General features: G+C 37.5%; 1 protein-coding gene across 1 annotated transcript in view; it reads left to right on the forward strand.

The window, feature by feature from the left end:
- galntl6 (polypeptide N-acetylgalactosaminyltransferase like 6) overlaps positions 1 to 22181 on the forward strand; it is a 313700-nt gene that overhangs the window by 239224 nt on the left and 52295 nt on the right. The window contains exons 6-7 of the mRNA XM_007232148.4: positions 4639 to 4824; positions 13336 to 13519. Coding sequence (XP_007232210.2) covers positions 4639 to 4824; positions 13336 to 13519 — 370 coding nt within the window. The remainder of the gene's footprint in view (positions 1 to 4638; positions 4825 to 13335; positions 13520 to 22181) is intronic.

The following is a 22181-nucleotide window of genomic DNA, read 5'->3' on the forward strand; positions in this document are numbered from 1 at the left end:
AGATGCAGAGTGTGATTATATAAGGTAATATACAGTGTTTTAGCTCTTATTCCCTTATTGTGTCTGATTAGTTCTATTTTAAACCCAGTTCTTGCTTTATTAGAGCAGGTATCTGTGCAGAATAGTCGATGTGGTCAGTACAATTTAAATAAAGATTTATACCAAGGGTTTTTAGACAGTGCCATAGAAAAAAAAACCTTTGGTTCCATAAAAAGATGGGGGAAAACATATTTGTGAAGAGCCTTTTACAGGTTTAGAGAAGCCAAAATAAAAGGTTTTGATACTGTAAAAGTTCTTCATGATTACCTTTTTTTTTTTTTTTTTTTTTTTTTAGAAATCAAAAAGTTATTTTATGAATTCACTAAAACAGTTTTGTACTTTTTTATGATGGAAATAACAGCAGAACATGTAAATCACAAGTTGCATAACAGACACTTGTAATTTATCAGCAATCATACTATTATCGATATTAAAGTGTAATATTAGTGTGCTTTTTGTCTTTTGTTCGCAATGTAGGAACAGGACTGCTGAATTTAATGGATACTTAAATCATTCTAAATCTATTAGCCTGTTTCTGTCTGGAATCATGTCTGTTTTTAGGATTTAGCATTTCTTATTTCAACTTTAGTATCAAAATTACGCCTTTAAATTTCCACAGTTAATAACTGTCACTTTTAGGCCTCCCTTCTGTCCCTGCTGACTCCAGAAACTCCACTTCCCATAATGCACCTCCTTCTGTCATATGCTCCACACCAACCAATGAGTTCCTACATTCTTAGTCCCACATACCTGTTAATCTATTACTAACCATTGTGTTCACCTGCGTTCCTCCCATTAGCCTCTTGTTTGTACAGTCTAGTCATTGTGAAGTATTGCCAACACCTTTTCATTGCGTTACCAATCGTTTTCTGTCTGTTTGCCATTTCATGTATAATCCCTATTTTCCCATTGGTTCACTCTCTTTTAGTCTTTAGCCTTTGGTTCTGGTGTCCTGTTTGTTTCCTTTGTGGTTCTGAACCCTGTTTTATGCCTCAGCCTAATTCATGTCTGATCTATTTGCTGTATGGTTACTCCTGTGTTGGTTAAACACTGCTGTGTTACCTGTCAAACCAACTTAATTATGTCATTAAACAACCTTATTGTTTTTATAACTCAAGTATCTGGTCAGTCCTGATCCCCTGATATAATCACCCATTTTATATTATTCCTGTCTTTTTAACTGTATGCTTTGAGCAGCTGCATTTGTTTTCAGTGGTGTCTGATTAGATTTAGAATGCTTCTCAGACCCCGGTTAGAGTGTGTCTGGGGTCTGGTTAGAGTGGGTTGACCTGGGAGAGTCTTGGCCTAAGCTTCAGTCGTTTAGTCGATCATGCTGGTCACTGCAGGAGGGCTGACCTCGTGTTCTCAAGTTCAGAAGACAACATTTAATGTCCTGACCTCTAATGAGATGAGAGATGGAGTCAAGCGACTCAACTGAGGTGTTAATGATCAGTGGTCCAGAGAACTCAGGCAGAAACCTTGAGGTCCTTTAGTTTAGAGGGTTTGGTGATTGGAAGTGTTTGGTTTCTGATTCTCATTGATTGTTGGCTTGTCATAATGATGGGAGGTGCTTCTCTGACAATAATTTTAATTAACGATAAAGTTCATAAATTCTGCACATTGTACAACTTTACAAATAAGTAATTTGAGATCAAACATGATACAGATTGATACTGTAGGTTACAAAACTATTTATATCATACAATAAAAAACAAGCTTTTTTATTCAAATTAAAATGCTGGATTATCTATGAAAACCTTACTCACATTATTATGGTAATTTGATCAGATTGTGGTATTTGGGACATCAATACTAGTCATATCTAATACATCTCAATATGAGGTTGTTGTAAATATATTGTATGATTATACAGCATGTTTCTAGACATTTACACATTATGAGTAGTATTCGCTTACCGGTCAGATTTAATTTTTATTTTTTTCCATTTTTTTTATTTATTTCAAATTCCCATTTCCCCTTTTAGCTAGGTCAATTGTCCCACCTATTCAGCTGCTATTCAGATGTATATCCCCCATCACTGGTGACGCCACAACACAAGGAGGGTGAAGCCTAGAAGCACATGCCTCCTCCAACACGTGAACATCACCTTAGGAGAGATGAGAGGAAAAATCACCACCTACCCACCTGTGCTGTGCTGTCTCAGGGCTCCGGCAGCTGATGGCGAGCTGCATGAACAGGATTCAAACCATCGATCTCCCAATCATAATGGCAGCACTTTAGACTGCTAGACCACTCAGCTCCTACCTTTGCCCTTGTTTATGGTTGGATTGTGGTCACTGGCTCTCTGGATCTGTCCCTGCTTGGATGTATGACAGTGGTGGAATGCTCTGCCAGGTTGGACTCTCTGTTTAGAACCCAGTGGCATTGGATTTTGGATTGCTTTGATGGCTTTTGTTCACATGTTTCAAGTAGGGATGTTTTATCTGTTGTTTTTCAGGTCGCTGTGTGGTAGTGTTACTGTGCTGTGTTAGTTGGTTAATTAGCCTCACAACATGTTGGCAGTTAAATTGTGTTAAACTCTTAGATGTTAAACTCTTAGAGTGCTTCATTCAACAGTGCAGTGCACTGGATTTGAGATGCAGCCAAAACTGTGTAGATGTCTTCTGAATGTACTTCACCTATAGCTCTTTTTTATTTAATTTATTTTATGTCTAATTTTCTCCCATTCTTCTCCTAAATTAATGTGGCCAGTTGTCCCACCCTTTTAGGTATTAGTCAGCTTTGTATCCCCATCACTAGTGATTCCTCAATACAAGGAGAGTAAAGACCAGCACATGCCTCCTCCAACCCATTTAATGCCAATCACCGCCTCTGATGCTCACAGATGCCTTCTACCCACCCAGAGAGAACCAATTGTGCTCTCTCAGGGCTCTGGCAGCTGACGGCAAGCTGCATGACTGGGATTCGAACTAGCAGTCTCCCGATCATAGTGGCAGCGCTTTAGCCCACTGGACCACTCAGCGCCCTACCTATAGCTCTTTTGAGCTTTTGTGTAGCACATTCTGATTTTTAGTCCTACACTGTAAACTCACAAATTTGTCTGAACTCTTCCAAAGTTTATTAAACTACTTTAAATATCAGCATTATTGAGGTTTCTGAGGGGGGCGCTATTTCTAGGTATGTTACTTATTACTTGCTTTTAGCCAGTGGTGACAGTACTATAGGCATGACAAAGTGTAAATTAAACAAAAAAAAAAGTTGATAACCCATTGTATTTCACTGGACCTTATTTTCAGTGTACACAAGTTCCAACTTTGTTTGTGCAAAAATTATTTAAAGGTTTCTTTAAATTTGTCTTGTTCTTTGTGAAATACAGTAGTTATCTCCGAGTTGTATATGTATGCTGCATATGAAACTGTTTCTCAGCCACCATTATCTGCAGTAGCTAGTAAAAGAAAACCTTCAGTAACACAAGTTGATCAGAAAAGGCTCAGAAGTCTACGTCAACTAGTGAGTTCTTGGCCTCGCCCACCTCGGCTCATGACCGCCCACAGACAGGGTTATACAGAAACACCTGAGCACTTTTTCACAAAAAACAGCTCACAGGCCATTCATTCATACTAGAGACCACAACTAGACATTTTAAAAATATTAAAATATTTATCAAAAAATATAGGAAACACAAGCTCAGTGTAAAGTTTCTGATCTCGGATTTGCATTTCTCTCATTAGGCTGGAGCGCTGTTTGTCAGAATTGTGTTAATAAAGATAATGATCTCTGCTGAACTGATTGCTCTGGTGAATTGAGTCACGCTTTTGGAGTCTTGGAAGTCTTGAAAAGGTGATTGATGTGATTTAGTTTGCAGGGCTGCTCTGTTTGCTCTGGTTGCTCAGCTCTCTTAAGGAGCACATTGATTTGTCTGTGGTCTAACACTGATTTTTAAAAGTAGATAAAGAAATCCCAGTTAAAAACTGAAACAAATTTGTTATACTTGGTCATTTTTTTGAGGAAAATGCCTCAGTACTTGTCTGTAGCTCTGTGAGGTGCCTTGCCTTAGATACTGCTGTTGGAAACCCTGTGTTTTCCTGACTGACTGACAGCAGTTTCTGTGGGTCTGCTGATGGAGTGTAAGGCTGCTCTGGTCATGCTGTGATCAGACTGGATATTTGTTGGCTAGAAATATGGATTAAAGAGTCTTTTTGTTCCATCTCTTTTTATTCATTTTTTTTCTTCAAAACAGTGTTTTATTCAATCTGTTCATTCAGGATTGTTTCTAGTCTGCGTAGTCAGATTGTTTTAGTAACATTCATTTTTCAGCATTGGAAATCTAAAAAAAAAAAACAGTTTCTGTCTAACTTGTGTAAACTTTATGGTGAATGGACCAATAGAAATGTTCTAAAAGTCCTTTATGTCCATTTATTTATTTAATTCACTTTGGAGTTGTTTTTATTATAATTTTTAAGTACAACACCAAGAACAACAGTCAGATTCAGATTTTTAAATATATAAGAAGTTGCAGGGATGGTCTTGCTGGGACACTGTACGTTGTTAATTTTGTGTCTCCTTCCCTGGGGGACTACTGCTTTAATGTTAAGGTTAAATTTCTAACCCCTCTCTCTCTCTCTTTTTCTCTCTCAGATCATCTGGGGGCTCGTCTGGAGGACTACATGTCGAGATTTCCGAAGGTGCGTATCGTTCGCACTAAGAAGCGTGAGGGTCTGATCCGCACGCGGCTGCTGGGAGCTTCCGTGGCTAAAGGGGAAGTTCTCACCTTCCTGGACTCTCACTGTGAAACCAACATCAACTGGCTACCACCTCTCCTCGGTTCGTTCACACACAGGACCATTACAGTCTGACCAGTCTCTAATACATGATCCCTCTCTCTCTCTCTCTCTTTCTCTCTCTCTCTCTCTTTCTCTCTCTCTCTCTCTTTCTCTTCGTTTTGTTCACACACAGAACCATTACAGTCTGACCTGTTTCTAATACATGATCTCTCTCTCTCTCCCTCTTTCTCTCACTCACACCCTTTCTCTCTCTCTCTCTCTCTCTCTCTCTCTCTCTCTCTCTCTCTCTCTCTCTCTCTCTCTCTTCTCAGTTTGTTCACACACAGATCCACTTACAGTTAATTAATTAATTAATTAATTATGGGTGTGTTTTGGGAGTAACATGAAATAAACCAATCAGTGTACCAGTCGTCATTCCCTTTAAGAGTCAGGTGAGCTCTGACTTTGGTGCGTTTGTATCTTAACAGTGTGGTGCTTTTGTGCATCTCAGTAGAGGATACTGACCTGCACGTTCACGCTGTGAAGATACACCAACAGCTCATTTAAAGGAACAGTAATGTTATTTTATTCTTTATTCTGTTTATTGTTGATTTAAAAGTTGGGTTTGTGCTCTGCAGTGCGTCCGTGTGTGTGTGTTTAATGAGTGGGTGTGTACGAGCGCTGGGTATACCTATAGGAAAGGCACAAAAATAGACTGTTGATGGGGTGTAAGATAGCAATGAGCATCACAACGTGCCTTACGCAGGGTGTACGATAGGGTCCATAATCTCTCTCTCTCTCTCTCCCTCTCTTTCTCTCATACACCCTTTCTCTCTATCCCTTTATATGTCGTTCTCTCCTCTCTTTCTTTCGCTCTTGCTCTCTCTCCTCACGTGCTCTCTCTCTCTTATTCTCGCTATTTTTCTCTCCATTTTTTCAACTTGCTCTTTCTTTTGCTCTTCCTTTCCACCCCTTTCCTTTGCTTTCACTCTCTCACTCTCTTTCTCCTCATCTCTCTTTTTCATGCCCTCACTCTCTTTCTTTGGTTTCAATGGGAAACGGCCTCTGTGGAAAAAAAACGCTTTCCTATGTGCTTTGCTTATCTCACTCCTCTGAATCTACCAATTTCACAAATCAAATGCTTTGTGTGTTCAAAGCCCAACACTCCTGCCACTGGATGATAAAATATAAAACAGAATCAGCAGTTTCTACTTTTCGTATACTCTCTCTCTATCTCTCTCTATCTCTCTCTATCTCTATCTCTCTCTCTCTCTCTCCTCTGTTCCTCAGAACCTTTATGTATATCTGTTCTAAGGGAAGCGGGTAGCGATTTACACCCTGCTGAGACCTTCATGTGGTCCAAACGTGTTCAGTTCCCAGCATTCAGCTGTGTTATAATACCTGCTATAAAAAATAAAAAAGCTTTGAAACACCTACACCACTTTCTCCGTCCTCCAAGCCATCCACATACATCATTCCCATTTACTGCTCACCGTTCACATTGTACAGGTGCTAACGCTCCACCATGATTTACTACTGAGTTTGCCTTTCAGCCATTCAGCCTCACAATGGAGACTTGGCCAGTTCGCTGTAATTGGCTGAATTTATCAAAAGAAACTTTGCTTGATTGGGGTAAAAAACTGTTCTAGATTTGTGGTAAGCAATAAGGCCCCGAAATCACATCACCATATTTCAGGGTATTTGGGTTTTAAACATTTAGCAGAAACAAAAACAATCAGAATTTTTGTCTATTTTTAAACACTAGTAACTTATCAAGACTCTAAATTAGTATCCATTAATTAAATAATGTAGTATAAAAACAAAAATATCTACCAAAAAGTGCAGGGTATTTAGTGCATGCATATAAACTAGAAAAATATACAATTGTACCACACGTACCCATAAAACTTCACAACAGTAATAGACTGTTTTCAGAGGTAACACTGCTAATATCACAATATTATATTGTGATTTTTTAAATCACAATATTACTGCATCACAGTATATTGTGTACGGCTCCCTCTATGGTTATTATGTGTAATTCACTTTTATACCACTGCTATAAATACACATTATGCTATGAGCACTCCCTCATGGACAGCTGTACACATGCATTTCTGGACAAGCTGCAAGATTCAGAAGCAGCACCTGAAGTGAAAGAAGCATGTGGACTGAGGACGTATTGAGTAATATTATAGAATTTTGCAAAGTTTTACAAATATGATTCAGGTTAGGCAGCACTCTGGAAAGAGATCTCATACAGCTCCACCAAAGCTCCATAGTGCTTCATAGCAATACGGCCCTAAAATAATGTCACATAATTTTAGGGTATTCTTACAATATTTATAATCTAGGTGATGTAAAAAAACACTGATATGTTTTAAGTTATCTCAAAAAATATACTACTGCAACAAAAAAAATATATATCAGAGTTTTATTTCATATGAGTTTCGGTATAATATATGAGTAAGCATTCAATAAAAATAATAAAAAGGAAACAAAATAAACAATGTAACAGGAAATGTGTAATGTAGCAAAATCTACCAAAAACACTTTAGTGCAGAATATTTAGTGTGTGCATATAAACTGCTATCATAAACAACTATTCGTAAAATACCTTTATCAATGTTTTTATGGTATAGATTTTTTTAAAATCACAATATTACTGTGTCATGATATATCGTGTATGATCTGATAAGGCACACCCTTACTCCCTGTTACAGTTAAGGAGCACCAACATGATTCTGAAGTGGCTGTTTTAAGTAACTGTTATTATATAAAATAAATGTAAAATAAGTAGCTAATTTATGTATTTATTTATATATTTATTTGTGAGCACATTTGGTACACACACTAATTAAACATGCCTTCAGATTTTTGTTTCTGAACTGTTTAAATACAGCTGTTTATTTAAAATCAGTGCATGTCTAGTCAGTAAACTCATTAGAAGGACTGATGCTTCTGCCAAAGCGGCAGTAGGCTGATAAATCACTGTGATGATCAGTTATTTATCTCAGAGCTATCTCTCAGCTTGTTTGAGGGATGACTGAACTGAACAGTTGGCTCAGTAGTAAACATGTTTAGCACTGATTATAAACTCACAGCGTGTGTATCTGTATCTGTATGTAATTAGCATGTAGCTTTAGCTTTTAGGGTCTCTAAAATGAAGTTATTATTTCATTTAAGTGTCCTTCCTTTATTGTGTTACTGTTCCAGTCTGTCCTGGGAGAACTGTGGGATCACATTGAACTGACGCTGAATATATGAGGAAAAGTATTATGAATTATTATAATGATTATTAAATATTAGTATTGTATTATTGTTATAATATTGCTATTGTTATTATAATGTTGTTACAGAAATGTGAAATGTTAATTTTAGCTTGTATATCCCAAGCACTGAAATGCAGCAAGGCTAGAACACTCTTGTCTATTAGTAGGTAATTAACAGTTTTACCATAGCAATAGAGAAACCATGTTAAAGAGCATGTATTATTCTTTAAAGTTACATACTCAACACCATATATATATAATATATGTGTATTGTTTAATAAAGCAAACAACCATTTAAGAATTGAGATGGTTTCCTAAGTTATCATGTTTTAACTAAACTAAATCCTATTTCTATGCATGTTATTGTATAGAATTTAGTAGTAAGTAGTAGTGTTATTAGAAGTAATAGTAATAATATTAGTAGTAATAGTACTAATAGTAGTAATGATATTAGTAGTAGTTGTAGTAGTTGTAGTAATAGTAGTACTAATAGTAATATTAGTAGAAGTAGTAGTAATAAAATGAGTAGAGGTATTATTAATATTATTAGTGTTAGTAGTAATAACAGTTGCAGCAGTAGTAATTAAAGTAATTTTAATAGTACTAGTAGTAATAGTAGAGGAATTAATAGTAGTAATATTAGTAGTAGTAACAGTAATAATAATAGTAGTAGTAGTAATTGTAATAACAGAAGCAGTAATAGTAGTAATTATATAAGTAGTAGTTACTGTAATAACAGTAGCAGTAGTAGTAATTGTAGTAATTATAATATTAGTAGTAGTAATTGTAATAAGAATAGTAGTAGTAATTATAGTAATTGTAATAGTAGTAGTAGTAGGAGTAGGAGTAGTAGTAGGAATTGTAATAGTAGTAGTAGTAGTAGTAGTAGTAGTAGTAGTAGTAATTGTAATAGTAGTAATTATAATAATAGTAGTAGTAGTTGTTGTTGTAATAGTAGTAGTAGTAGTAGTAATTGTAGTAGTAGTAGTAATTGTAATAGCAGTAGTAGTAGTAGTAGTAGTAGTTGTAATAATAGTAGTAGTAGTAATTGTAATAATATTAGTAGTAGTAATAATTGTATTAATAGTAGTAGTAATTATAGTAATTGTAATAGTAGTAGTAGTAGTAGTAGTAGTAGTAGTAATTGTATTAATAGTAGTAGTAGTAATTATAGTAATTGTAATAGTAGTAGTAGTAGTAGTAGTAGTAATTGTATTAATAGTAGTAGTAGTAATTATAGTAATTGTAATAGTAGTAGTAGTAGTAGTAATAATAATTGTATTAATAGTAGTAGTAGTAATTGTAATAGTAGTAGTAGTAGTAGTAATTGTAATAATAGTAGTAGTAGTAATTGTAATAGTAGTAGTAGTAGAAATTATAGTAATTGTAATAATACTAGTAGTAGTAGTAGTAGTAGTAGTAGTAGTAGTAGTAGTAATAATTGTATTAATAGTAGTAGTAGTAATTATAGTAATTGTAATAATAGTAGTAGTAGTAGTAGTAGTAATTGTATTAATAGTAGTAGTAGTAATTATATTAATTGTAATAATAGTAGTAGTAGTAGTAGTAATAATTGTATTAATAGCAGTAGTAGTAATTATAGTAATTGTAATAATAGTAGTAGTAGTAGTAATAATTGTATTAATAGTAGTAGTAGTAATTATATTAATTGTAATAATAGTAGTAGTAGTAGTAGTAGTAGTAGTAGTAATAATTGTATTAATAGTAGTAGTAGTAGTAGCAGTAGTAGTAATTGTAATAATAGTAGTAGTAGTAATTGTAATAATAGTAGTAGTAGTGGTAGTAGTAGTAATAATTGTATTAGTAGTAGTAATAATTATAGTAATTGTAATAATAGTAGTAGTACTAGTATTGTGTTTTCTTGCATTTGGACCAGAGAAACAATCTACAGCAAAGAAAATACCCTTAGTCCTGGTCCCAGTGCTCTGCACATTTTAGTGCTTCACCTGCTTTCCACACCCACTGACACTCTAAAAGTGTGTCTTAATACACTGACTAGTTGAATTAGATGTGTTGGGAGAAGGTAAAGCAATAACAGGGTGCAATACAGGGTGACATCAGGATTGAGAAACACTGGTGTAGATTAGTGAACTTACCCAGTGTGGGTAATCAGACCTTATTTTGACACAGGGAACCACTACACTACACTCTAAAAACACAGAGGTACGGTATGAGTACTTTTTTGTACTCGAAGGTACATTCTTCATAATTGTACCCTCAAAGGTACAATACTGGTCTTTACGGGGTCAGATTTGTTCCCTCTGAAGTACAAAGTCATTTCTAACAGTAATAAGTACAAATTTGTACCATTTAACCTGCAGCCAAAGGGTACATTCAGTATTCTGTATCACTGTACTAATAAACAGTATATATTTAAATTGCACATTTTTTATTTGAAAGCCAGACAATTTTGTATCATTAAGTTCTTGAGCCATATTCAGTTGATGATAATGTTTATAATCTTTATAATCTTTACTGGCACAAAAGCCATGGGTACAAAAAAGGACTTTCACTGAAAGGTACTTTTTTGTACCTCAATATAAGATACAGCCCCAGAGACAAGCTTTGTACTCTTTTAGGTACAAATCTGTACTTATAGAGTGTAGACTACGCTCACCGCACTAACACAGCATTTTAAATGTAGAACCCAACACCGTGCATAAACTCTGAATAATGATCCGGCTGTTTTCTCATTAGCGTGAATGAAATTGTTCAGCTTGCTCTGACAGAAGGCATTTCTGGATTTCTGGGTGGAGCATGAACCGGTGCTCTCCACCCACACAATGAGCGAGCCAATTCCCTGCGATATATTTATTTATTTATTTATTCCTTCTTAATTAGAAATGTTCTCCGTCCTATCCTCTTGTTGATACTGCAACTGAGCAAACATCCTGGGTATTGAGATTGAGGCTGCTTAAGAGCCACATCTGAAACTGGGGAAGAACAAAGCAGAGGATTCTGCCCGAGTAAGCAGGAGCGCTGTCGGAGAGCCAGAGCAAAAACAAAGACAGTCGAAAATCAATGGATATGTTTGTGAGTACTGGCAAGAGCCGGCAGCCTGTTTGTGTGCTTAGAGCTATTCAGGAAAAGCATCTTCTGTCTCTGTTCCACTGCACACACACACACGCACAAGACTCCTCCAAACAGGACGTCTGCTGATATAATGTTGAGGGAATTGATATTTTCATGATCTTGCATCACGCTATAAGAGGTTCTTCTGTCATCACATGATATTGACGCAATCCAAACAATCGCTCTTACTCAAGCTTAGCTCAAACACTTCAGCAGCCGCTCACTTACAAAGGCAAGGTTCTACAAAGGGTTCTTTGAGTGATGCTGTAGGAGAACCATTTTTGAAACTAAAAGAGCTGTGAGGGTGTGAACTTTCACATTTACCTTTTTAAACCTTTTAAGGGATTTTCTATACATACAGTACGGTGTGGAGGATGTTGGCACATGATCACATGATTATAAAAACACATGATACAGTAAAAACTCTCTTATTATCACAGCAATGAAAAAGTTTTTACTTTAAAAGGATCCGCACTCCACATCCCCTTAAAACAGATTCAGTTAACCATTAATAAAAGAAAAAAAAAATCTAATTCTGGAGAAAGAACTTGCCATGCTTTAACCTTTTTAGGTTCCAGGAAGATAAGCCTGTAAGGTTACAGAAATAAGGTTTCAGGAACATAATAGTGGTTTGCACAATAAATGTTCACAACATCAATCTTTTTTGGCTGACCTTGATATCATCCATTGCATTGCCTCACCTGTTTGTTTACTTAAGCATGTTTGTGGTGAGAAAGCGATCAGATCTCGATTCAACCGAGCCAAGTATAAAATATGCTATCCCTCATTTTTTTTTAGCTGAATGGCTTTTCAGGTGCAGTTTAAACTGATCTATTACCCAGATAATTACTACAGCTATTAAATAATGCATCTCTGCTGCCCCATGCTAAACTACACTAAAATATACACTAGTCTGAAACACAGATCCCTCTTCTTGTATTTACTTTCTGCTCTGTCCCAGACAGCTCTGACCAATCAGCATGAGGCAGCATGCAACTTCACCAATATTCTAGCCAATCACAAAAAGACTGATAAATAAACAAAAACTATATCTACATACACACAGATTGGACTGTGGCAGAAGAAGAAAATGCAAACCATTTTTTGGAACTAAAAGAGCTGCATGGGTGTGAACTTTTGCATTTACCTTTTAAAAAGGAATTTACCACACGTGCAGTGCGGAGTAGAGAATGTAGGCACTTAATCACATTATTATAAAAACATATGATGCAGTAAAAACTCTCTTATTACCACAGCAATAAAAGAGTTCTGGAGAGAGTAGTTGCCTTAAATGTACTTGCTTTTTCAAGAGTGTAATTACATTATTATTATTATTATTATTATTATTATTATTATTATTATTATTATTATTATTATTATGTATCAGTAGAATAAAAAAGGTACCCAGTAACAAATATATTGTTTGTTGCAATGCTTTATTTAATGATATTGCATCCAAGAAGTAGTAGTTTTTTGTGACAGGCATATTTATTGCAATTATTGTCTGGAGAATACTGTATGCCGTCCAGTAAAAGTAGTTATCATGACAGGCCTACACCTTGAAGCACCTTTTTATTATTATTTTAAGAGTGTGGTAAAGGGGATTAAGGCTGGATCTGTCCCTGTGGTGACTGAGTGTAAATTACTGCTGTCTCCCATCCAACAGTCCTTCAGGAACACTTGAATTAAAGTACAATAGAAGTTTCCTCTGTTACTCACTCTCTCTCTCTCTCTCTCTCTCTCTCTCTCTCTTTCTCTCTCTCTCTCTCTCTCTGGTAGAGCAGCAGTGTTGAGAGAGTGGTATGGGTGACAGATTTGGGCCAGCTTTAGTGGCGGCTGAGTGGCGGGGGCTGTGGCTGGAGGCCGCGAGTCGCTCTCTCCATGCCTCCGTAGACCAAACCCACTTTGAAGCTGTGTAATTGTTTCTAATCGCTGGGTGGCCGTAGAGGCTTCAATTTCACAGGGCCTCCACGCTCGGGCGAGTGCGGCGAAAGAGGCCAAGCGAGGCGGGGACGGACGCGGACTCTCGAGACACCCGGCAGCCACCTCTCCCTCTTCACACCAAAGGAAAAGGATATAGATGATAGATGTGGCGGCCTTGACTAACACTGTCTCACTTCCTTTCCTCTCTCTCTCTCTCTCTCTCTCTCTCTCTCTCTCTCTCTCTCTTTCTCTCTCTTCCTCTACCTCACTCTCCCTTTTGATAGACCAGATAGCCCAGAACCCCAGAACCATTGTGTGTCCCATGATTGACGTCATCGACCATAACCACTTCGGATACGAGGCTCAGGCTGGGGACGCCATGCGAGGGGCCTTTGACTGGGAGATGTATTACAAGCGCATCCCTATTCCTCTTGAGCTCCAGGGGTCTGACCCCAGCAACCCATACGAGTGAGTACACTTTCTCATCAGCAACGCATCTGATTTATCATCATTAAGCACTGATACAGCAAGACAGCTGTTGTTCACAATGACAAATATTACCCAAAGCGAGTATGGATGGTCTGACCAACTATACTCTCTGAGTGAGCTACCATGTGGGAGACTGGGGTAACTGTGCTGTGCCACACCAATAAGAGTCCTTGGGCAAGACTCCTAACGTTATATTGGCTCACCTCTGTAATAGGAATAACCTTGTATAAGACCTGGATAAGAGCATCAGATAAATGCCATAAAATGAACATGTAATAAATGTAAATATATAAGAGCTAACAGTCCAGGCATGGCAAGGCAGAGACATGAACCATGGATACAAATTGGTTAAAAGCCAAAGCAAGAAAATATTGAAAACAGGTAGACAAAACAGAAAACAGGAAAGACCTCTCAGTACACAAAAGGAAAGATTAGCAATACTTCGCAAAGTGCAAGAGCAAACAGACATGTGTACAGGAAACATGTCAGTTTCAGTGATTTTCTTTTCTTTGCTGGTGCTTTGGGCTAGCTTGACTTTTCAGAGCGGTGCTCTATAACTTAGGCTTTCATATTATCCCACCCCTGATACTCAGTCATTCACACTATCCTCTCTACAGTAGTTACAATGTGAGGTTTTGTTAAACACGCGCTGTATTATTATTAAACGTTAGCGTTCGTAAGCCAGCCTACCTCTCCATCCTCTCGCCTTTCTTGGTGCAGGTCATTGACTACAAGCACGGTCAGCACCTTCATGAGACCTATTAACATCATCTGAAGCCTCAGGGTCAGTCTCTACTCTACAGTCTGAACGTGTATGAAATTAAAAACGCTCCATTTGGATATTGTTATAAGTTGCAAAAAAATAAGCTCTGGTTAACAGGAAATTAATGTAAGGTCAAAAGTTAAACGCATGCTTCGTTCATTTTCTGAATCTGATAATTTTTCTTTTGGCTTTTTTTTGCCAGCGGGCTAAATGCTGCAAGTACAATCAGGAGATCACTGGTTTGAGTCCTAGTCATGCAGCTTGCCATCAGCTGCCGGAGCCCTGAGAGAGCACAATTGGACTTGCTCTCTCTGGGTGGGTAGATGGCACTCTTACCCCTCATCACTCCTCATCATTTGGAGTAGTACCCTCCGTATCACTGCACTGCAGTACCATGGGACAGTCCAGTAGTTTTTATGTTGAAAAAGTAAAAAAAAATAGCATTTGCATTGTTAAACCTGTAGTGTTATTGATACGTTTACAAACTAGGCCAATAAACAAAGCCAAGGTATAAAACCTGCAGGTGCTAATGAAGTGTATTAACAGCTAATTTATATTTATATGAAGCTTGAAGACCTTATCTACTGCTTTGAAAAATAAAAATAAACATTATGGTGGTATTTTTATCAATATAATATAAATGTATAATTTTAAAGGTATAAACAACAAAGTTCACTGTGTGCATTCCCTCACAGCATGACAACAGAAGTGTATATTTAAAACAGTGCCACAGTTACATTCTGCCTCCTGTAATCTTGAAACACTTAAGATAGAACAGAACATTCCTGTATAAAACTAGAGACTAACTCTAGCCTTGTTGGTGCAGTTATGTTTGTTCAGAGTGCCGTAAATCTCCACATACTTTTTAAATTTAAAGTCAGTTACACTGAGTTTGTGTGACAATATTATTTCATTTCCATAAGCTTGTCCTACAAAACAGAACTTTTTCACTTTTTAGACCATAGTAAGAAAATCCTCTATAAATAAATATCATATTTGTTTTTACTCACAGCAGTGCTGCTGGAGTGTTAAACATTTTAATCTCACTGCTGGACTGAAAAAAGTCCACAAACAGCTTCCTTGTGCTCAGCATATCGATGAAGGACAAATATAGTGGAGAGTGGTTAATCACAGTGTTTAAAAACTCTGCACTGCTGCATCTGATCCACTCACTGTACCACCAGCACAACACTCTACTAACACCTCATACACCACCACCATGCTAATCAGTGCCAATCACTGCAATAGTGGTTCATTAGTGGTTCTGTGTGGTCCTGAGAATTGAAGAATAGAGTAAAAGGAGGATAATGAGTATGAAGTATGCAGAGAAACAGATACAGGAAACAGTTTGTAATTATTATAGAATTACAAATTGTCTTATATGATCAGTGAAGCTAAAAAAATAATGGATAATAGGAGTAGAAACAAGGAGATGGTCATAATGTTACGCTTGACCGCTGACCGCTGGCTTTATACTCTGTGAGTGAGATCAGCCGGGGCTGTTTATATGGAGAGCCGGTGTGTGAGGCAGGTGCCATCCTAATCTGCCTCTGCTTTCAGCACAGCTCCCACAGACGCTGTCAGACATTTCAAAGCAGCACATTCCTGACAAACACATGGAACAAATCCCTCCAGCGCCGTTCTCCTTTCATTTGATGATGCATCTCAAAGGAGCAAATAGCTTCCATGTCCAATTATGTCAGGTGTCACATTTGTTGAATTCGGCGACATTTTTTCCCTCTTTGTTGCCGCCAACTATGCATTAACTTCCTCCCAGACCCAGCGGCGGGCGCCGGGTCGGGCTTTTGATCTGCGTCGGGGTAGGGCTGCTGTTTCAGATTGAGAACGGCCTCATTAAAAACACACTGAGCGCCGCAAATGGAAGACGCACGAAATGTCAGAGAGGTGTGTGACCTCTAGTTAAGAGAGTCTGCCGAGCGCTGATAGAATTCACAGCAGGATGTGAGGAGTCTCTGCCGGCATCTCACGCCGTTTCATCTCGCTGTGACATCGCTAGCCTTCTCTCAAATGGCCAGAGGCTGACGGAGACTGAAATAACAGGTGTGTGTGTGAGAGAGAGAGAGATTCTGTATGTGCATATGCGTGTAATGATGTTTATTTATTTATTATAATGAATGGATGTATGAGATTCTTTTTAATCTGATTTTTTATAGCTAGCTCGCTCGTGTTTAGTGTACTCAGGCACTTTGCTACAGCGCTACGGTTTTCTTCTTTCCTTCCTGCCTCTTATTGAAAGTCTATCGAATAGGACTGTGCTATACAATACCATTCACAATAAAATTGCAACAGTTTCAACAGTTTGTTTTTTGGATCGGTCCATCTCTAAAAAATATACCAACGTGCGTGTAATCACATGACTCCTTCCCATCATAACAGGCTGGGTTTATATTCAGTGTCATAGAGGAGAAACTCTAAATCTAAATAAGCAACTCAAACTATTTATACCAAAGAAAAATGCTCTGTTCATTTTTTTTTCTTATAATACCATTTAATGCTACCATTTACCATTTAATACCATATAATACCATTTGTCGCAATCAAGGTAAAATGTTCAGGTCATATCACCCAGTTCTAGCTCATATATGCACTATCCAGAGTGGAACATAAACAGTGAGAAGTTCACAGTTTTGGAAAAGGTTCCTATAGCTTGTCTGTGTGAGCTGCACTCCTCTGTGTGTGTTCTGAGCTGTTAGATTGAATGTTCCACACAGCCAGAGGAAAGACCTGCAGGCTTCAGTGGGGAAGGAGCTGAGAGCTGAGCTGTGGTCCTCACCTGCAGAATCAGACCGGTCATCAGTGTCCACTCCACTCCTCATCTCAGCCTTCTGTTCCTCACTCAGCCACGAGTGTGGAGGGTAACACAGCAGATGAGCACTCAGGACTACAGCACAGTCTGACAGCCTGTGTGTGTGTGTATGAGAGAGAGTGAGAGAGTGTGTGAGTGATTGTGTGATTGTGGTATGTTTGGGTTTGTGTGGATTTCAGAGCTAAATGTGTCTGTTCATGCCTGTGCATGCAAGATCCTGGTGTTTGTGTGTGTGTGTGTGTGTGTGTGTGTGTTTGTGTGTGTGTGTTCTCATGTGTGTATACACTCTCAGTCCCCTATCACACCATAGCACGTTTTGCCTCTGACCAGCCACACCAGGCATTAAGCCGAGGATTAATTTTAGAGGTGGCGGTGAGGTCTGGAGGAAATCATCTTCTGAGTTTGTGTGTGTTTGTGTGTATGTGTGTGTGTGTTCATTCTGAACTGATGGTTCTGTGGCATACGTTCTTGCACACACACACACACACACACACACACACACACACACACACCTCAGATAAACTGCAGTTCCTGTGGTGTGTATGTGTGTGTGTGTGAGTGTCTGGAGCAGTTGAATGCCACTGGGCTCTGTCCTCCTCCCTCAGGACGCCTGCAGGTGTGTGGGAGAGTTAGTGTAAAAAATAAGAGAGTGTTTGTTTAGAGATACCTGTTTTTATTATCTGCAGAAATTAGTATGTTAGCAAGTAATGTTTATTTATATATTAGTGGTGTCAATCGGTTAAAAAAAAATTGGTGCCACTTTAAAATAAGGCTTCTTTATAAAGGCTTTATAAATAGTTCATAAAGGTGTTTATTAATGGTTATTAATTAGGTTATAAACCATTAATCAGCAGTTACAGCACATAAATAGAAAGGGCAACACTGGCATGTTGTGTACCAAATAGAGATTCCACTTTCATTTATACTGTTAAACCTCATATCTTATTTTACTTTATTTTTTCTAATCAGTCATTATAAACGTTTCTGTTAATAACTTAATTCATTTAACTATAATAACATATCAGATGACTAAACAGACTTTTTATAGTATGTTAAAAAAGTAATCGTCACTGTTGTTCTTTCTATGTATGTGTTGTAAATGCTTAATAATGTTTTTAAAGTGTTCACAACTTAATTTATAACCAATAATAAATTAATTTATAAAATATTTATAAACCCTTTATAAAGGAGCCTTATTTTAAAGCCGTGCCAAAAAAATTTAATCCGATTAATCACAATATTCTGATATTAACTACGATAAATCTACGATAAATCAACATCAACTTGTTCTTCTTTAGACCCAAGTTTTTTTATAGTAGATATTTAAATATTAATTAAAGAATGAATGTAAAAAAAATAAAATGTAATTATGTTTATATTAGTGTTGTTAATTAATATATTACTATATACTTGTATGTTTGAGGGGAGATAAAACCAATGTGTAGCACTGGAATAAAGACAGAGGAGTTTTTATTTAATTCTAAACATCACAGCTTGGTGGTAAGAATTTCTAAATTAAAATTTAATTATCTGAGTATAAAACGAAGTTTTCACACCTGTAGTTTGTTACTATGGTCCGGATCAGTTGATGAGTTTGTTTACTAGGAGCGTTTTCTCCCGCTGTTTGGTTTGGTTTCACACAGGTGTAAACCTTAACACATCACAGTGCGCATCAATAAATCATGTGGGCACACCTTCTCCTCTGATTGGTCAAAGCTGTCTGGAGCAGGAGCAAGAAAGTAAATATAGTGAGAAGATTCTGTATTGCAGTGCATATATCTGTGCAACACAGAGTTGCGGGGCTGTGAGCAGTGAACACTGCACATCACTGCAAGTGCAAACAGCATGGAGCAGCAGAGACAGCGTTTGTTCATAGCAGTATATTATCTGGCTAATATATCAGATTTAACTGCGCTCTATCAGCAGTTTAGCTCAATGAAAAAGAAGTATATTTGATAGCTGGGTCGGATCGGGACCGGATCACGTTCTCACCACAAGCAAACCAACAAACCAATCCAGAAAAAAAAGTCCCCATTGGGCGAGGCTGGGACAGATTACAGCACAAGTTGGGGTCAAACTTGGTGGTGTAATTAATTGTGTTACAAAAATAATAATGTATATTACTAATAGAATCTGCCTTCTCAAAGAGCTCCAAGTGAGTGCTTTATGTACAACATATATAAGATAAAAAACTAGCATATACCAGCATATTTCACCCACTCACCGTATATAGCATATTTAACTCCCACTCTCATGAATACAGCGCTTGTGTTTTGTTGCAGTGGAGTCTCTTAGATAAGGCGAGAAACTATAATGATCATATTTGTGCTGGTATATGTGCAGAATGTGCTTCTTACCTGAGCCACTGAGCCGTCACTGTCCCATTATTATTATATATTCAACAGAGTCTGCAGTAGAGATTTTGATAAATGTATCAAGACAAATACTGTGTATTGTGAAAAATGTCTTTAAGGACTGTATATACATGATATTTATAGCCCTAGTAAATGTAAATAGTATGATAACCATGAACTTTCATACTGTATTATAGTATAACTAACAACGGTATACTAATGCATCTCTTTCTGAATAAAGTGAAACTTTATTTATATATTTATTTATTTTTCGTATATCGTGTATTTAAACTGTGTGCACTCACTCTGCACCCACAAAATATAGTCTATAAATGCTGCCTGTCCAAGAAGAAGATAAAATTACCATATTTTATCTTATCTAAAAGTAAACGATAAGGAAATGGAATGATTCATTATCTAGCAATGGGGTGAATTTCACTTGATAAGATTAGATGAAACTAGTAAAAAAAAATGTGTGTCTATTTATAAGTAGAAACTGGCTGGGAGAGATTTGTGTGGGTGTGATAACAGAGATCTCATAGAGAGAGAAATATGAGATTTATTGCCAAGATTGAAGATATTTGCACATAGTGAGACATGAGTCTTTTGGCAGGTTTCCAGTCTAAGCCCTCCGGGACTCAGCCAGAGGCAGGCTACCTGTAGAAGAGATAAAATGCTCCGCCCTTTCCTTTCCCTGCTCATTCGTCCTGCCTGTCTCCAGCCAGACCGTCCCCACCTGCCGAGACAGAGCGCCGCTCAGAGATCCCAACGAGGACAGAGGACCACTGTACAACACACTCCTCCATCTCCATCTGTCACTCTTGGCTCCGAGACGTCCAAAACGTTATTAAGTCCTGCCCAATTAGCTAAATCACTGTGAAAAGTACTGTTAAAACTTTTCAAATTGGTTCTGGAAACACAGCGGCTTTGAAGCTCGGTACAAAAGTGCTAATTAAGACACGGACTGTATGCTCACAACTCGCACGCTGATGAAAGACCACTGAGACTGGGCATGCTTTAATTATTATAAGCTTTTACACACAATGTGATATTCAGAGTAATCAATCAAACACATACGCACACTCTCTTTCTCTCTTTTTCTCTCTCTCTTTCTCGCTCTCACTTTCATACACACACACTCGCACCTCCCCCTCTTTACCAGTGACAAGGTTTCTATTATTCCTTGAGTTTTAGACCTTTCATGAAAGGAGCTGTGAAGAGAAAAGCTGAAAAATCGAAGCCAGCGGAAAAGATCAATACAAAATAGTGCTTTTCCTTATAGCCACAGTAATGCACGCTGAATGGCGGGAGATGATCCTCATTACGGCCTGCGAGAGAAAGAGAGAGGGACGAGCGAGAGTCACACAGCAGGACATAAAGGAGTAGCCTGCTGTGACTGAAAGAGAGAGAGAGAGCGAGAGAGAGAGCGAGAGAGAGAGAGCAAATAAATATGCCTGCACAGTCTCTACAATTTGTTTTACACAATTATGTGTGTGAGGGATATTTTACACTGTTACCATTTCCTGTATTCTTTTACACTAAAACATACAGTATATATCTGTTTAGCAATGTTCTGTTGTAAAACTGTACAACACAATGCATCTTGGGATGCTTTATAGAAACAGCAGCCACCTGTATATTCTATACTATACTAGCATTCAAGGAAAAAAAAACAGGTGGTTATATTTAAGATGCTTTCCAGGAATTTACTGCTTTGCTGTGAAACTAAACATCAGGCAAAAACACAGAAATCTATTTCATGCATAAGCCTCCTAATTTTACCCAATTATAGACTGTAAAAAGTAACAGAATCTATAGAATCTACAGAATACATTTTTTAAAATAATTTTATTTCAAAATTTTCCCATTTTCTCCCAATTTAGTTAGGCCAATTGTCTCACCCATTCAACTGCCAGTCAGCTGTATATCCCCCATCACTAGTGATGGCACAACACAAGGAGGGTGAGGACTAGCACTCTTTTCCAGCTCGCAGCACCTCGCAGGTTCTGATTCATCAGCTCACAGACGCCTTGTGCTGATTCCTAGGAGTGGTGAGGGAAGAACGCACCATCTACCCAGAGCAATTGTGCTCTTTCGAGGCTCCGGCTACACCTGATGGCAAGCTGCATGACCAGGATTCGAACTAGTGATCTCCTGTTCATAGTGACAGCTGCATTAGACCATTGGTCCGCTCGGTGCCCTCTACTGATTATATTTGCTCTCACCTTATTTGGGTAGAGTTTACTCCATATCTTAGCTAAATATTATCTAAATTGGACATTGAGATGAAGCATTTAATAGTACATAAAAAAATGTTCGATGTTCTATGTTCTACAGTTGTACAATGAAAAATTATTAATTGTTTTACTGTATGATTTATACCGTAAAAAACTACAGCAATCAGTTACAGTGTATGGAAATGTCTGTTTTCAGTTTAAGCTATTAATGTGCTTGAAATTGCATTCAGAAGCACTTTTAAGTGGCTTATACATTACTGTCATTACTGTCAGTGCAATTAATATAAGCGAAAATAAGAAAAACAATAGAAAGAAATAACATACAGAAGAGTATATAAGTGTACAAATCCTTATCTTAAGTTTAAATGTATTGAAACTTGCTGCCTTTGTGATCACCCACTCTCACCCCCTGATTTCTCTCCATTGCTGTATTCTGTGAGATTTTTATAGAGCATTTTTC

Source organism: Astyanax mexicanus, chromosome 7 (assembly GCF_023375975.1).
Source record: "Astyanax mexicanus isolate ESR-SI-001 chromosome 7, AstMex3_surface, whole genome shotgun sequence".
NCBI lineage: Eukaryota > Metazoa > Chordata > Actinopteri > Characiformes > Acestrorhamphidae > Astyanax > Astyanax mexicanus.